At 39.1% G+C, this 18799-nt stretch overlaps 1 protein-coding gene across 1 annotated transcript; it reads left to right on the plus strand.

Moving 5' to 3' along the window:
* Positions 1–2927: 2927 nt before the first annotated feature.
* On the plus strand, positions 2928–18799 carry cds2 (CDP-diacylglycerol synthase (phosphatidate cytidylyltransferase) 2). The gene is made up of 13 exons (XM_042422089.1): positions 2928–3142; positions 8068–8210; positions 8749–8845; positions 10873–10970; positions 11572–11711; positions 12724–12782; positions 14192–14274; positions 14562–14649; positions 15282–15350; positions 15870–16022; positions 16212–16331; positions 17080–17183; positions 18067–18799. The coding sequence occupies exons 1-13, from the start codon at positions 3071–3073 to the stop codon at positions 18200–18202; spliced, it is 1362 nt and encodes a 453-aa protein (XP_042278023.1). The 5' UTR covers positions 2928–3070; the 3' UTR covers positions 18203–18799.

The raw sequence follows: 18799 nt of genomic DNA on the forward strand, positions 1-18799 counted from the left end.
TCATTGCCATGACACCAGTCAAGAAAAATGATTGCAATTAATTATTTAGGTGTCAGTCAGGGACAAATAATTGTATGTAATAATGGCAGAATACCAAATAACACAAATAAAGTATAAATAAAACACATTTAATACAATACAATAATAGAATACAGATGAAATAGAATAGAAATGAATAGAAGGTGAAATGAATGGAGCCTCTCAAACATTAACATCAGGGTTAGCAAGGTTAGGAATAGTAATTGATTACATGCAACAACATTAATTGAGTCAAAAACAGACAAATTTCTAATTGTAAACCAGGTAATTAATTATCACAAAAACAGCAACCACAATGACTTTGAAAAAGTTAGTTTTGAGACCATATGTACTCAAAGTTAAATGTAATATTTTATAGAAATGGTTCATTTTGATTGTCAATGTGCAACTAAAACTAGCAAATATAGAAAATATTGAAATTACAGTCTGTCTTATTGGTTTTCAAGAAAAGGCAAAGAAGTTAGTATTAGTATAGTTTGAGTATTTGCAGCTTTAGTTACTGTGTTTAGTTTCTTATCTGCAGTTTTGAACATCACATATACACAGTCTGATTCAATTTCTTCTCTCTGATACTGTTAAGATGTGGTGAGTCATAGTTATGTTCACAGGTAATTTTAGAAATGTATTTTGGTAAAAGTATAGGCAGAAATCAAAGAAAGTCATTCAAATCACTACAGAAGAGGTACAGTGGTGCAATCTAATAAAAGATTCTTGAATCAGTTTATGTAATGTATTAAAATGTAAACTACATCACCTTGATGATGCTTAATAGTCCTGTTCTGTTTCATTGGTGATCGTTCTAGTTATCCAGCCACGTTAATACCATTCATCACTGGCTATACAGAAAGTGAACACTCTACAATAGGATGTCAGATCCTATTGAACTGTTGTATTTTGGCTGCAACACGCATCCCCTTTTTACTTCTGCTGCAACAGCGGTAAGCCATTAAGTATTTATATCTCCTGGATGCTGTCAGGCCACAGAGCTCTCTCTCTCTCTCTCTCTCTCTCTCTCTCTCTCTCTCTCTCTCTCTCTCACACACACACACACACACACACACACACACACTTATAGTGAGCTTTTGCTGCCACTTGGTGTTAAAGGTGCAAATTACAGATAGTTTCACAAGCAGGAGCACGTCAGATAATCAGCATCGACATCAACATCTATTGTTCAGGGGAACTTAATTGACTGACATTAGCCTGCATTAAACTCATAATGCCATATGCTTGTATAATAAGTCATCTAAGAAATAAATATGTTATTTTCTTTTTTAATTGAAAATGTCTCAGAAATTCTCTATAAAGGAAGAGGGTTGGAGCATTTTTGTCATTTAAAGACTGTGTAACTTGTATTGTAATTGGTGGGGCTTATGAAAAAGTCATTAAACTGACAGTGTGAGTGTTTAATATTATATGTGACAGGATGCAAAAGGTCTCATTTGTCCAAGAATTCATAGACTAGTTCAGAGGCTCACTGGGTGGCCTGAACATCACCACGGGGGGCACACTTACACATTATAAGTATTAAGTTATCGATTACAGAATATAAAAGAAATACACATAGTTATTACCAATGCTGTATTTGTTTTGATTACCTATAGTTGCTCAGCACTCCAAACACATCACACAGTGTTTGTCTTGAATACAGCCCTCACTTCTCATGAAATCAGACTCTGCTAGTATCATCAAGTTAGCCAGAAAACAACCAGAAGTTAGGCAATTGTGCCTTAATAATAAAAGCACAAATTTAACTACTTTTGGCAAACTTGTACAACTATGAGTATATTATAAATGTTATATATGGCTCATGTTTATTCAAAAGTACATCACACCCAAACTCCCAAGACAAGGAAAACGACATTGCAGCGATAAAGATGAAAATACTGTATACAGTCATTGACTATCCAAGGGTTAGATAGAGTTTACAAAAGAATTACAGTATCAGATGTTACAATTCATACAGGAGTATAACAATTACATCATACAAAACTAAAAGCACTATCCATTAAAGCATTACATCATACCAAAAATAAAACACTCTGTTTAGTAGGGGAGAACAGGGTCGCTTGTCACATTCATTAGACTTCGCTCCCTACAGGGCACTGTTAAAAAATGTTGGTACTGAAATTTTCATAATTGGGGTCAGAGGTCACCTACAAGATCATTTTTAGAAGTAAGACACTTGACATTGGAGTGAGAGGATGTTTAGTGTTTTTCATGTCAAAATGTAAATATCCAGCTTTTTGGTGTTTCTCTTCTAGGCTTTTACACAATGGGTTTGTAATAAAAAAAAATGATAACCATTAAAATCTATGAGGGGAGAGCTATTGGGGATGCTTGTTTCTCACATGAACATTCAACATGAAATTAAACTTTTTAATCAACTTTTAAAATGACCTCAATTTTTTATTTCCCCCCATTAAAATAACAGAGACAACCAGCCCCATAGAGTGTGACTATCAACCCCATGATGTGGATGGTTGTCACAAGTGCACAAGACGTATTTGCCAGTGCACATCTTTTGAGTAGAATAAGACACTCTAGGCTTCCATTAGACATTGAAAGGGAATCTATTAAGGATACGGTTTTTGAGGGATTCGACTGAAAGTAAAAAGTGTGACTACCAACCCCATTCTTCATTATCTATGTGGTTAATGATCAAATGATTGGCTCTGTATCAGCTATTGACTGTGATTTAAAACTAGTGAATGTAAGGCATTGTCTGATACTGGTAGATAGATGAGTGTAATCTGCTCGTAGCTTTAAAGATATTTCCATTCAGACTGTTCTGTAATATAACTATTCTTTCTTTTCACTGAATTTTGGATTATGCTGCTAGGATTATGCACAGTGACTTTATTTTGAAAACCGGACATTGGCATGACAACGAGTTTGTTCTTCGAGTGGAAAGTGTAGCTGTGCGAAATCTAGCTCGGAGCTTAGCAGGAGGTCCGTCAGTCCCAAAGGCGAGTTTGTTTCTCGGAGCCACAGCACCTTCGCTGTTGTCGTTAGGCTGCGATCTGCTAAGATGACAGAGCTGAGGCACCGTGGAGCCAGAGACACCGACCCCACGTTACAACAACAGCCGTCAGAGGACAGGGTAAGCCCGGATCGTTTGGAAGCGAGGCTAAGGCTAGTTAGCCAGCTAGCTGTTTGATAGTCCTAATGCATTACCCTGTGTCTCGTGTAGCTATAGAGGAAAACTCATGTCAGAATATAAACCTGGCATTGTAGGGGAGTTTTTTCTTTGAGCATGGTTGCTTATTTAACAGAATAACAGTCACAACTTATAAATTGTTGCCAGACATTGCTGTAACGTTACAAATCATCCGCCAAACTACTCGTAATTTAGCCTTGATTGGCTGCAGCTTGTTACGGTCTTCCTGGGTGTGCTCTCCTCGTGAAAACAATATGCATAAGTTCATATTTGATCGAAGTTGGCTCTGCTTTCTGTATCAGTTATATGCCGAAGTATAAAATGGCTCTGCTTGTGTAGGAAAAAAAACCTTACATTACATTTCAACTAGCGTTTTTATTTGAGATCAGCTAAACAACAGTAAATTGAAAACTGTCTGCTTGGTGTTTGGCGAGACGTTTTGCAGCAGGTCCTTCATAAGGGTCGAATTAGCATCAAGTGTTGCCTCCTCTATAGTAATTGGTGAAGACTGTCTTTGCTGCTGACTTTTAGTTTTTAACAACAACGTTAGCTTATGACAATAGTGTACTTCAGCTTGTTTACTGAACGACTGCTAACGGCCTGGTCTCACAGGCACCGTCCCTGCTGACAGTAACAACATTAGCTTAGCTTGGCTGGTCTGACTGCAACAACAACAACAACAACAAACGCTTCAAGCACTCTCAAGCAAGACATTATAGTTAATCTCGTGTTGTATTTACATAGGAGGGAAATATATGAGTTATCTGTGTTGTCAACATGAATGTTAAAGTTGCGTTCCAGTGAATAGTCGGAGCCAAGAAAGGGGCGTGGTGTTGAATGTCGGGATCTATGTATGACGAGAGGACATGATTACAGGAAATTGTAATCATGTCAACAGCAGATGGAAAAGTGGTCAATGCATTAGCTTTATCTCCACAACAAACACAGTCCCCTGACATGCCTTGAATCTACCAGTGAAACTCACTCAGTGTTAAGTGCGAAGTGTTTTTAAAAAAATGTGTCCCAATGAGAACAACCAAATGAAATTATTTTGATTAAAACAACAGATACCGACAGTATCAGTAAGTCATTCTTTCTTTATTTGTCTTCAATAAGATCTGGTTACAGAATATCATTACTGATCCTTTGTATTTGACTCTTATTTTATCAATGATTTGTGAAGTGAAGCTCATGCAGGGAAATGTCTAGAATGAATATTACAAATCAGTGATAATATAAATCTGTTTTAGTGCCAGGATAAAGCATAATCTAACCAGGTAACGCCTGTGTAAAAACAACATTCCAGTTAAAAGACTACCAGGTTCGCCTGACCATACACCCGCCACCTTGTACAGATACCAGAGCAGAACCAGGATTTATTTGGTGTGGAGTAAGATTGGCCAAAAGCAGTTGCATAGCAGGATATAATGCTGTGAAAAAAAAGCTGTGAAAATCATCATTATAAGATCTACTCTGGTCCTGCTATGACCTTTTTATCTGGGTCAGCTTCATAAAGACAGCTCTAAAGAAAATGACATTGGATAATGAAATGAGGATGACGTGAGTTCATGTAAGGTACTTTTTATTTCAGGGGATGTCTCGTTCCAAATGACCTTCTGAGCCTGTGTAGTCTCTTGCTATTCAAAACATTTCACAACAGTTGGTCCAAAATATTTGCAGCTGATGAACTCACAGCATGACACAGCTGAAAACCTGGATCACAAACTTCCTCATTTCTTTTTTGCTTTATCTCTGAAGCACCCCTACTCCTCTGGGTGTCGGTGTCTAATGGTCTTGTCTTGGTCTAATGCTCTGAAATCCCGGTAGAGATGCTGACTGATCAAGCTTTTTCTAATGAGAATGTGTTAAACAAAACAGAGACACTCCGTGTTGCCTCTGGTCTACAAGGAAGAAAGAAAGGGGAGGAGAGGGGGAGTGTTTATGTGACACGAGCGCCTATTTTTAACTCAAGCATCCTGAATGACGGATATTGTCTCCATAGAAACCACCAGGCGGAGAATGGGTCTGCGTGTGTGCGTCAGGGCTGTGTGTGTGTGTTGTGGTGCACGCCTCTGCAACTATTTGACAGCGTATACTATTTTGTAAGAGGGTTCCGTATAATTTGAAAGACATTCAGTGAAATTTTGCAAACCGTGGACAATGAATAGTCATGTTTTTTTATCCAGAGAAACTTAACTGAGTGGCCCATCAGGGAAACAGTGTTTTGCTTAAGGACACCCCCTAACTGTTGCAGCTGTAAAAATGTGAAATATTAAATCTTTCAAAAGAACATATTTTTCATGTTATAATAACTTTTTAAAAAATAAATGCGTTGATTTTGTGTAATACCGGAAGGTTTAGTGATGTAACAAGTAGAGTTTCTCATTAAAACACAATAATTTGGTAAAAAAAAGAAATAAAAACATGTCATATCTGGTTTTAATGTTTAAAGGATAATCATGACAAGAACTGGGCACCTGTGATCAATCATGAGAACAACTCACTTCAGTAGAAACAATATATATTATTGTCGAATTAATCCACAGTTGTATTTAATTGGCCTTACACAAACATAAAGTGTTAGGATCTTTGGGTGCAGAATGTTGTTTTCACTGTGGATTTGACTGAGTCTCCTGTTCAATGTACACAGTGCAGATTATGTAGGCTAACTCTTCTAAAGAGGAGGACAATGTCACTGCACCATCATACTCTAAAACTGAGTAGGAAGTGTGTATTTTCATGCACATTTTAACATAGAATATGTAAAATATGTTGTGTGTGAAACATTAAAAAGTACCTTCATACCCTGAAATTCCTGGAACTAAACAATTATAAACGTGGATGCAATTAGTGTCATGGTTCTTATTTTATGAATTTGTCATACCATAGATATACATGCATATTCAACATAATTGTGAGGTGTGTTATATAATGCCTGTTTAACCTATCTAAGAAAAATGATATCAAGTCTCAAAAGGTGATAATTGCAGAAATGTTCCCAACATGGCGCGTGCAGTAAGTTTGCTGTCATTATTGTGAGGGTGGATGTGTGGCAAATAGTGAAAAATAACAGAAGATAGAAGTGATACGATAAAGTAACAGGATGAAAAGCAACACAGGCATATTATTAAAATCCAGCTGCAGTAGTGTAGTAGTGCAATAATTGTATAGCCCTAGTGTGAGACTGAGTGGGCGTCACAGAACAGCAAGCCGACCATCTGCTGCATCGCTGTGAGGTGAGAACTTCGAGCCTAATTTGGTCATCAGCAGCACAGAGGTCAGAGGGTGGTGAAAAGTGAAACTTCTCTGTTTTTTCCTGATGAGCTACAACTGATGACGTCCATCCTTTGATTATTGTCACCATGTAGAGGCAGAGATCAGTGTGTTTTAAACAGGCTCCATCAGTGAGCAGATGGTTCTGAGAGATCAACAATATGGATGGAGATGATTTTTGTGCAGTGTTTAGCCGCCCACACACAACCTAGAACTGGCAGCCCTGCTAGTGTTTGCTTTTTATATCCACTTCTGATATGATGTATCTCTTTGTTCAATGACTTATCAATATTTGTTTGAGTACATATCAGTTCACTCTATATATGTATTGTGAATCAAGTGGTGTACATATTATTTAAGTACAGAACCGTTTCTGCCAGCAGGGGTTTTTGTCTACAGATGTTTTCACTCATTTTGCACAGCAATTATTCAGTCATAGCAACAGTAACCACTGTAGGCACAGTGTGTCTGTCAAGCTTTGGGTTTCTCTACATGTCAAAATATGGAATATTATATCATTGAAAAAGGTGTGCTTGAAAACAGGGTTTTGTACCTGTAACCTTAGTTTTGTAAACTTGTACATTTATGTTTGTAAGTGTAAATGCTGTGCTGCAAGCTTGCACACAGTCTGTGCACATGTACGCAGACTTTTGACATGTTTAACATGTGTGTTTGACATGTTTACTGCATGTTCCGTTTTTTTACCCTGAGCTTTGTAAGCTATTATTTTAAGGTGTGTTTGGTATAATTTTGAGTGCAGTCTACTACAATCTACACCTAGATGAGTATATTAATACAAGTGGAAGGGAATTAAAATGTAAATGATATATTATATAAAATTAATATCATTTAATTGTATTTCAACTTTTGATTGGTTCATTTAATTGGCAGATCTTGTTTAATATGTTTTGATATATGCCTAGCTAACCATTACAACTTGATTGTAGACCGAGGTTGGAACTTATTAATGCTCACATAGTAACACAATAATAAATTGATGTGTTCTATCTGACATTGCATTTAAAATGTTTACAGGAACAATGTAGGTTTGTGTGTCAGCTGCATTCTCTAATACTTTACTTCCTTAGTTACGCTGTTTGAATCAAAGATGTAGGGGTAAACTCTTGTGTGAAATAAGTCGGGAGCCATTTTTGTGCTCTTGTAAATGGTGCAAGATGTGGAGGCTGTTTGTGCTATAAAATTCACAAAATACCATGAGCCATCTTACCCAGACACAGTATCATGTGATATAGTTTGAAGCCTTCTGGCAGTCTTCATGTTAATAGTATTTACTTCAGCATTTTCATTTGCTTTAGTTTCACCAGCCCTGTGGTGTTTGAAAAAATGTAAATACAGTCATAGTTCATGTTCTTCGATGGTTGCAAAATGAAAAAAGGTCACTGAATCTCATCATACTACTGTACACACTACACTGCTCATACTGATACTGAGAAGGAACCAGGAACAAACTAAAATGTAAATGTTTCTTAAATACACCAAAATACTGACTTTTGTGTCTCTGGTGATTCTGTGGTTTCAACATGTCTTTACTAAATGTCAGTGTCTAATTTCTCCTCCATCTGTCTGTTTGTCAGGGCTCAGACAGTGAGCTGAAGGTGGAAAAAGATGGGGTGTCAGACAGTGATTCCAAGGTGGACTCAGGGGTCCCAGAGGTGCCAGTCCCTCCTGATGACACCCCAGAGGTTCTAAACAAGGCCCTGTCTGGACTCTCCTCAAGGTACGCTCACTAGTGATGTGATGGCCAGATGGTCCATATAGAGCAATTAACCTGAACAAGAGACCCATGTTTTTCTTTATCTCAGCACTGCCACACATATGGAGGTCTCATGATTTATACAGAGGAATCCCTCCACACAAACATTTTTGTTTTAACAGCAGGCAGATATGAATCATTGAACTTAAGGATCTGTTTTCCTGGCAGGAAGATCATAAATATCAAACCATATTAAGCAATAATATACATCGAGGTGTCTCGACAGAAATAACGGACTTGGTCTTATCCATTTTTTGGAGTAATATCATCATAGTGTTTCATCACACTGTAACCTTTTCCCTTCTCTGCTTTAGAAGAGTGGTAATATGAAGTGTTGACTAATTTTTCATATTTCATCTTTTTACACTACTTCTGATTCATTTCATTCAGCCAAACGGTTGGTTATGTTTTTAGCCTCTGTGTTCTTTTCAACTTAGAACGTACATTAAATAGAAGTGTGTGTGTGTGTGTGTGTGTGTGTGTGTGTGTGTGTTTCCCTCAGATGGAAGAACTGGTGGGTTCGAGGGATCCTCACACTAGCCATGATCTCCTTCTTCTTCTTCATCATCTACCTGGGCCCAATGGTGCTTATGATGATTGTGAGTACAAACAACACTGATGGTGCTGCGTGACATTGCCCTACAGAACAAGTGAACTTTGGTAGCTGCAATCCAGTGAAATTCAAATGGAAACAAAAAATAAAAAAATAAACTTCTAATAATGATTCATCTAAATAAGGTCATGATCTCAAATCAGACCTCTGTGCGATTTCATTTTAATGTGACAATGATTCTGTCACCACTCACTGGCTACGCACACACATTACTCTCTGCCCTATTCCTTAAAAGGAGCTACACTACCAAGAGTTTCCCAGGAAACGACACACAGGTTGAGTCATGTTTTGGTACAGTGCTGCACAGAGGCTCCCCAAACGCCAGGCCTTAACAGTTATAGGGGAAACACTGAAATATATATGTGTGTGTGAGAGACTGCAGAGTAAAATGTGCTGAAAAGATTTAAAAAATGTGTCAGTCGCCAAAATCTTGTGATAGTGAGAAAGAAAAGTGTCCATCCAGGTTCTGACAAACTGCTGTGCTTTTACTGTAAAAAAGTTGTTCAGTCTGTATGGAACCAGATTTAAAGGTAATGGTGACGGTTACTTTGCAACTAAAAGTAACACAAAAAGTAACACAGGAAATGTGTATATTTGTATCATTTGTAATTGCAATAAATATTTTTTTGTTAGAAAAATGGTGTCCCTAAGAATCTCAAGTCTGAGTTCTAAAAAGTCTTCATTTAAATTTAAATGTAATGTTTCAGCCATGGTCTCATATATTTACAACTGTTATTTTAAAGTACCACATCTCATCTAACTATAAAGCAAGGACCCTCTGTCTGTCTGTCTGTCTGTCTGTCTGTCTGTCTGTCTGTCTGTCTGTCTGTCTGTCTGTCTGTCTGTCTGTCTGTCTGTCTGTCCTGAACCATTCATCCGATTTACTTCACGCTTGCTGGCTGTATAGCTGGGGACACAAGGACATGCAGTGTTGAATTTGGTGCAATTCGGACACGTGACATTTTCAGTATTAATACATTTTGAATAAACAAGCGACCAGCGCTCTGTGCAGCAGTGGGGGTGGGGCTTTAGGGTTGATAATACAAGAGAAATACAGTTGGAGAAATCACACGGCGTGCTTTAAAAAGAGCAAAGTTAATCAAGAATGGACAGACTCTTCCATGTTCATTCTTCCCACGGTCAGCTCAGAACCACTATGTCTCATATGCTCCGTGGCGATTATGAAGCGCCACTATGTGACAAAGCACAAATCTTTTGAGCAAACATACCCACTCAAACTGAAGGCACAGAAAATAAACGATCTAAGAGCCCAATAGGATCAATCCACTTTTCTTTATGCACATTTTTTCAAAAGCACTCTGTTATGTATTTTATTTTTAAATGCAGCCCTTGTTTTACTTGAAATCAGAAAAGAACACGTATTTACTATTAGAGTACTTATTATTTATAACATCTGTGTGTAAGAGAATGTTAGCTTCTTTCATATTGTTCGTGTACATACTCATTCACACCTCACATCAACTGTATTCATTTTTCTATGCATTGAAGCAGCAGCTGGAGGCCAAGCAATTGGCCCGTTCCGAACAGGCCCGTTTCGAACGGGCACTGCACTAGTCTGACAGTGACTTGTACAAAGTATTGAGGTTCACACAGCATGTTCAAAACAGTTGAACTTTGGCTCAACAAGGAAAACCACACACACACACACACACACACACACACACAGAGTCCTGATGCTTGAGTAGCTTTGTCCCTGGTGATAGATTGATAGATAGATGGATGGATGGATGGATAGATTCTTTATTGTCCTTCAAGGAAATTTGTGCCACAGTCTGTACAGAGCCTCACATAAATACGTAGATACATAAATACAGTACACATCCACAACATAACTACATGAAAGACATCCATATGGGATACATCCACATTCATACACACATACGTAGCACGTATACACAAGTTACAGTCATCGGGGTATTTTGTTTAGCAGTGCTGTGGCAGAGGGGACAAAACTCCTTTTGCATTTTGGTGACGCAATGTTTCTCTGTGCAGGTTCTCTGTGTTCAGATCAAGTGCTTCCATGAAATCATCATGATTGGCTACAGCGTTTACCACTCATACCACCTGCCCTGGTTCAGGACGTTGAGCTGGTGAGGGTGCACACACACACGCACACACACACACACACACACACACACACAGAGTTATACATTTTATAGAGGTGTCATGAACAGAGCAAATATCCTTTTTTGCTTCTCTCTTATTATGTCGTCTCATGTTTTATTTTGTTGCAGACTTCCTGAGGTTTGTTTTCTGAACTGTTTAAATCCTGAGTAGATGTAGATTACAGTATTAAATCAATCAACAAATAATAGCAAAAATATCGTGAATCATCAGTGCTGTTGTATAGTGAGTTTGATTTTTAGCAATAGTGGTGTTCAGTATAGAGTGACAGACAACAGATTTTCAACATTCACTATGCCATGAGCCTGAAAAACCTAATGAAAAATCAAAACTAGATGTCAAGTACAGTCAGAAATTAGTATGTGACCTTCTAAATTTTTCTTGCAAGGAAGTGATTTTGCAGTACGGTTGATCCATTTAGCCAGATGCTTAAAATTCAACATGTCTCTCCATCAGACATCAGGGCATTACTGGTTTTTCTGCAGGCATACTGAATGCGGAGTCTCATAAGCTGCCGTCATAAAGCTGTGAGATGTGTACATTTGCTCCAACCCTCCGCCCCCACAGGTACTTCCTTCTGTGTGTGAACTACTTCTTCTACGGTGAGACTGTGACGGATTACTTTTTCACGCTGGTGCAGCGGGAGGAGCCGCTTCGCATCCTCAGCAAATACCACCGCTTTATCTCCTTTGCCCTCTACCTCACAGGTACAAACACTGAAATCAGTACTGACTCATCTGTTAGGTAAACTGGGACTCCATTTTGTCCCTGTATGCTTAAAGTAATCAATACATTCAACTGCACAGACAGTTTTATGGGCCAAGTGGAAAAGATGTCATACCACAAAACTGTAACACTGACACAGTTACTCAACACCAGCCATACAGAGGTTTTCTATTGACTGCTCTTTACTAGAAAGTTCCTGTTAGTTCTACAGTGGCTGAAGAAATGAATACATTTACATTTTATTCAGTGACACCATTAAACCTCAGGGGAACAGAGCAAAGGGTGTCGTTTCACACAGCAAAAGTCATGAGTGCTACTGTTTAGACTGTCAAATTGGTAACAAAAGACCAACATGGCATCAAGATCTGTTGATGACAGTGATCAATTAATCAGGCATTTCCACTATGGAAATATAAACAAAAGTTCAAACAACAATACTGTGGAAAAAAGCTGATAGAAGTTAAATATTAAAATTCAGAATATGAAACTGTAATTGTGCCAGTCAGTCATCGCGCTAAACTTGAGAGGTCCCATTTCCTGTAGTGCACTTTGTCAGTTTGTGATTCAGTGCTGCTGGCTGATGACAGGATGTGGTGAGGAAGGAAGCACCCTGACTTTTTCGTCTTCTTGCTTACTAGATTTCGAGGTGAATCTGAAAGGCTTTCTCGCAGCACTATCATCTCTTCATGTAGAGGGGCTTCGGAGATAATGGTATCATATCTTGAAGTGCCCGAAAATGTGGTCTAAACCAGCTACCTTTTCTATTTCATGAAGTAAAAAGCACATCCTCACCTCAGTCATTACTGCAGTATAAATAGAACGGCTCCAGCAATCTGAGCTGCTCACTGCACATTAACACCAGGCTTTGTCTGAAATAGGTCAAGCTAAATTTAATCAGTTTGACCAAAGATGACCTGGATTCTGACTTAATTAGACATTACATTTCTGATTATGTCCCAAATGTTTCATACATTACTCATCCTGTTGTTGCAGGTTTCTGCATGTTTGTGCTGAGTTTGGTGAAGAAGCACTATCGCCTTCAGTTCTACATGGTAAGCAGCACCCTGCCTCCCCTTGGCCTCCAGCCTCGAAGACACTAGGTTATTGATGAGGCTAGCTGAATACAGGCCTTCAGGTTATTGGAGAAGTGGGGCCAGAGAGAGATTGCACCAGAAATGTCTGGCACAAAGTCATCCTAACTGTGTTTAGTTTATGTTAATCAGAAAACTAAGTATACTCAAAACTGTTGGTTTGCAGACTAAAAGCCTTTGATTTTGAGTGTGCTGTTGATGGACACTACTCTCCCACAATACAATGCATAAAGGGAATGGGGGAGCTACTCACAGATGGACAAAATTAAAAATAACAGTGGACTTGTCAATTGAGTTTGTTCACTTCTGTCTCACAGATTTTCTGACCACGTCATTGGATGTGATAAAGCTGTTATCTGGTCATGTTTTATTTGATGCTATCACCCTAAATTTGTCCTGACAAACCCATCATTGTACAATCCTCATGGGTCTGATCACATCAGCCTAAAGGACCAGTGGTTTTGCATGTTTAAGCCAAATAACTTCTATCTGCTTATGCCTTTCCAAAAATGCAGCCATATTTGAGCATTTGTAATATTTAGTTGAATTCTCTAAATTTTCAAAATTACTCTTGAATTACTTTTTGAACTGAATTAACTAAATTTCCTCCAATGAGAGCACACATCTGAGTTCGATGTAGAGGAACGGTGCATTTATAAGCCGTCATGCTATTTTCCACTCTGACGTCAGCAAAATAATTTTCATACACTATTCAAATGTCAAAATTATGAAGTTTTTACAAAGTTCATGTATGATGATTATTCATATTCTCTGCTGAGTTTCTGAACATCACAGCTCATGAATGCAGCGCTATGTGGCAGCTGAGTGGAGAAACTCTGTTCTCTGACCTTCACTTCAGCATGTGAACACACCATCAGGAAGGATTCACAGATCTCTCTGCAATTTTAACACAGTCAAAACTCAAAACTGAAGTAACTGTAACGGAAACCAGTGCGGATGTGTTTCATTATGATGCATTAGCTATGCTAAACGAGTTTCAAGTCTCTGCAAGTTGATTTTGATTGCGTACTGAAATGAATTGAAGCCAACTGACCCCTGGAAGGAAGGAAAAACTCACTGCCACTTGCATAAATTGGGAAATGACCTCCAGTAATGTAAATTGTATGCACTTCATTTTACTCGACCGATGGTGCAACACTGGAACAGTCCTTTTTAAAGTCAATTTCCTAAAGAGATTCATCATCAGGAAATAATTTGTCTCAGAAAACGTTGCTGCTGTATGTCCAGTCTATAGAGAAATATTAAGAATGAAGGCGCTGTCTCAATCATGAGTAGTACATTTTGAATAGAAAGCAAATCTAAACTAATCATTGTGTAAACATACCTGGTTAATCTCATTTTTTCCACAGTTTGGTTGGACCCATGTGACTCTGCTGATTGTAGTGACTCAGTCTCATCTTATCATTCACAATCTGTTTGAGGGCATGATCTGGTGAGTAAACAGTCCCTTCATCTCCTCTTATACTGTACAGCTTAGCTTGGCCTGCAGAATAATGGCTTCTTCTCTCTAGTAATGTCTACTTGTGACGTAAAATGTCATTATGTGGAAATTTGTACCTACAAATTTGTAATCAATTTGTAGGTCTTGTACCTAAATGCTGCATCTATACATAATTATCCAGTCAAATTGATAACTTTTCAAATTTGCTTCATAAAGCATATTTTTATTTATTCTCATATATATGTATGACTGATGAAAACTCGTCTTTGTCTGAATAGGTTCATCGTGCCCATTTCCTGTGTGATCTGTAATGACATTATGGCCTACATGTTTGGTTTCTTCTTCGGCCGCACGCCTCTCATCAAGGTTGGTCATAATCATTCACAGTAGCTGCATAAACATTCAACTCAAACACCAGATGTCTACGTTATTTTTCTCCAGTAGAACACACATTACTGCCCAATACTTGAAGCTTCTGTTCGTAATGCCAGAGCAAATCAGTAGAGAGTGACAAACATAATCCAAGAGGTTTGGTTATTGACAGGACACATTTAAGGCTCAAGTGCACGGAAAGCGTCTCAGGAGTGTTTTGAAGTACACCTATTGTTTTAAACTGCCAAATGAGCACCAAAAGCATTATGAAGCGCGTCAAACTGCCTTGACGTCTGTATCTCCAACATTGTTTCAATTTTGGAACCTCAAATGAGGACCCAGTGACCAAAGCTGTTTTTTCTGCAGCTGAAGAAGAGAGATAGCATGAGCGAGCTGAAAGCACAATTGAGAAAGAGAGAGAGAGAAACAGCGCTGCGGTGGTTGAGCAAAGAGAATCTGGCTCAATCCATCTAGGCATCAATCAAATCTGATGCCTGCAGTGCACCATAGGAGCACCAAATGAGACGCATCAATTATCGATTTCAGTGCGTCTGGGCCTTAAGTATCTTGTGGTACATGGTGATATCATAAACTTTTCTTTAACACCTTGATTGTGTCCTCTACAGCTGTCGCCTAAAAAGACATGGGAGGGATTCATCGGTGGATTCTTCTCCACCATTGTGTTTGGGATCATGGTAAGATGTGGTTTTACCTTGCTCCCTGATAGAAAATTCAACTTCTCCTGGTCTGATCCTCATACCACAATGCTGACATTTTCACACAAGTTTCTAAAATATCTTTTAATCTTTGAAAATACGTTCAACAGAACCACGTGTAACATCTTGATTAGTTCCTTATCTCATTTTCTGTCATAGCAGCCACTTTTAATGTCTTATGCTAATAGCATAACTAACTAACTAATAAACTTTATTTAGTAAATGAAAAGCTTTCCAAGTTATCTTGCTAGTTGCTAAACACTATATTTGTATAAAAGATTGAAAAATTTGGGTAAAATATTCATTATCATATTCAAACACATAGTTCATAGACACATCTGGCAAACATACAAACAGCATTGTCAGCCACCATTGAGCTACTTTGAATGTGTCTCACTTGTGAGTTCCCAGTCGATGGAGTCTGCACTGTCCAGCAGGTGAGGGATGCAGCTGTAAGTGATGACACTTCAGAATAACTGAACTTTGCTCTCCTCCCAGCTCTCCTATGTGATGGCAGGCTGGCGCTACTTTGTTTGTCCAGTGGAGTTCAACAATGACTCCAACAGTTTCCAGGTGGACTGTGAGCCATCAGAGCTTTTCCAGCTCCAGGACTACGCCCTGCCCAGCGTCCTGGAGTCTGTCACTGGATGGGTAAGATGCAAATATTTATGTTGCAAATAATTATTTTCATACATGTCAGGATGTAGTTGGTACTTTCAGTATATAAAGTATAAAATTTTGAAATAGATAAAAATGTGGAGGAACCATTTGTCAGGCAGTCCCACTGTCTAATGCTGGTCTGAATATGACTCATCTAACGCTTCCTTCTCCTCTCCACAGACCACAGTGCGTCTCTATCCGTTCCAGATCCACAGCATTGCTCTGTCCTCATTTGCCTCCATTGTGGGACCCTTCGGTGGCTTCTTTGCCAGCGGCTTCAAGAGAGCCTTCAAGATCAAGGTAGGGATGAAGCACACCTTAATGTTGACCTTGAGGAGGCCCTCAGTACCTCAGTAACCAACCATGTCTTGACTATCTGTATCTGCACTGTCAGTCTGTCAGAGTGTGGGGGGGGGGGGGGGGGGGGGGTTTGTTGTCATATGTGGGGGCATATGACAGACTCATCAGCCACACACTTCTCCGTTCTCTGTTAAATAGCGGCTGAGATTGACACTGAAATGAGAATTGCTGGTCCACCTTAAAAGTCTGTCCACCTTAAGTGAGCCTGGTCAAGTTAAGCTAACGCGCTGTTGCTAACTTCGGGGCTTACCCCCTTCGATAGATGAGTATTTTCTTGAGGAGCTGCAGCATTTACTAACTGACACGCATTTACTGCCAGATTGACAACTTACTGCTAAACTTTTCCTCTGCTCTGCCTGCCCTCTGCGCTCGCACAACTACACACGCACATTTACACACACATACACCGACACGCGCACTGCCTTATTAGAGGAGTGAGGATGACTAAAAAATCCACAATGACGTAGGGTGTTGCACAGTGTGCAAGAGAAAATCATTAATGATCGTCTGAAATTTTAGCAGCGGCGCTCATAATTTTGCAGCGGCGGTGCGGTAAAAAATGGTATTGTGCTTAATTGCATACATCATATTTCATGTCTTATTTTACATCTGTTAATGTCATTAATAATGCTGTCTACTGTGTATTATGTTTAGAGGCATAGTCCAACTCTTTGCTTTGTCTTTTCAGGATTTTGCCAACACTATCCCAGGTCACGGTGGCATTATGGACAGATTCGACTGCCAGTACCTCATGGCCACATTTGTTAATGTCTACATTGCTAGCTTCATCAGGTAAACATAACATCTGTATGAAATCATTACTCTTGAATATGTTACATGTATAGTATTTGCCCTATTGTCAGATTTTAACAACCATGCGTGCACTGTAATGCTCTACACAATAGTTGTTTTGACTGAATAAAGAGACAGGATTGTAATGACTCTAATGATAGATCCCCTCCAGACATGTTTTAAGACATATACCAGTATTCTGCTTTGAGTCATAATGTGTGTCTGATATGGATTTTCCACAGAAATTAACTGGTTAAAAATCCTTAAAATGACATCTACTCCTTCTCTCTCATTGAAAAATCCAAAATCTATTAATATGTACATATTTTTCATTTCAAAAGTTAAGCTGCTCGACACAAGATGTCTCCTTCTTCACTCTTAAGTCCATTCTCAGTGTTTGTGCACTGCAGGCTTCCACATGGCATGTGTATAAGTTGCATACTGGACCATGATTAGCTTCCAAACTATTTGTAATGTCACAGATCATGCTCATAGTTACACGTCTTAAACTCAGATTTAAGGTGAGCAGAGAAACTTTCTACTTTCAGCAGTTGATGTGGCTTCCATAAAGTGGTACAACTCCATAGTGGATGTGTAGGTCGTGAACAGGGCTTATTCTAACATAACCAGTAAACCCTCAAAACAATGTAAGTAGTGAATTATTTGCTAACTCTTAGCTTTGAACATTGTTACCATTATTAGCTGTATGCACATGGCTTCATCATGTGGAGAAATCCAAAGCTCGGCAGACCTGCTGTGCCTTTGTTGCTTAACTATGATTGGACAAACACTGGTCGGAGGAGGGGTTTAATGAACAGTCAGTTCTCCTTAGTTCATTTTGGATAGAGGATGTATGTTTGATTGTCTGTCTGATTCCTCCCAGGGGCCCCAACCCCAGCAAGGTGATCCAGCAGCTCCTTGCCCTCCGTGCTGATCAGCAGCTCCACATCTTCAACTCCCTGAAGGCTCACCTGATAGAGAAGGGCCTGCTACCAGCACTGGAGGAGGCTGCCGCCTAGAGCCAGCCGCAGCCACACTGGCTCGCCCCGAAGGCAGGAAAGGAGGAGGGAACCACCCGGGGGCTCTGTGCAGCCCCGGAGCTCTGGGAGACTTGCAGTGCTTCGCGTGAGCGAGAACACATCCAAGAAAAAAAAGAAAACTACAAAAAACTACAGCCTTGGGTCATTCCATGTCATTTGGGTATGAGAGTTGTGTGCGTTCATACAGTGCGTGAGTCATGTTTCTGACATCAGTGTTTTCAGGTTGAGTTAGTGAATTACTGTTACACATTTCCATTATAGCCAGCGTGTATCTATCCACACTGTTGAACAATATGTTGGTCAGCTGTACATTTCTACCTGTATACAGGATATCCTCTATATACCTATTAATGTGTGTTAATATTTTATTGTACTTTTTTTGTTTTTGTTTTAATGCACTGCTCTCAACATCGTTACTCACTGTATTGTTACCCTGCTGCACCCCCTCCCCCCTTTGTTTTAATTTCCTTGGTTGTGATTGTTTCTATTTATACATAGATGGTTTTTATATTTGGTATGTTCTGTTATCTTAATGTCGTGTCCGTATCTGTTTTATTAAGACAGAGTTTATCTTTA

The sequence above is a fragment of the Thunnus maccoyii genome, chromosome 9, assembly GCF_910596095.1.
Source record: "Thunnus maccoyii chromosome 9, fThuMac1.1, whole genome shotgun sequence".
NCBI lineage: Eukaryota > Metazoa > Chordata > Actinopteri > Scombriformes > Scombridae > Thunnus > Thunnus maccoyii.

Bases quoted from the DNA above. Each gene is read 5' to 3' on its own strand.
- cds2 (XM_042422089.1), top strand. From the start codon at position 3,071: ATGACAGAGCTGAGGCACCGTGGAGCCAGAGACACCGACCCCACGTTA. The intron at 8,211-8,748 runs GTACGCTCACTA...TGTTTCCCTCAG, and splicing joins CTGTCTGGACTCTCCTCAAG to ATGGAAGAACTGGTGGGTTC. The intron at 16,023-16,211 runs GTAAGATGCAAA...TCCTCTCCACAG, and splicing joins TGGAGTCTGTCACTGGATGG to ACCACAGTGCGTCTCTATCC.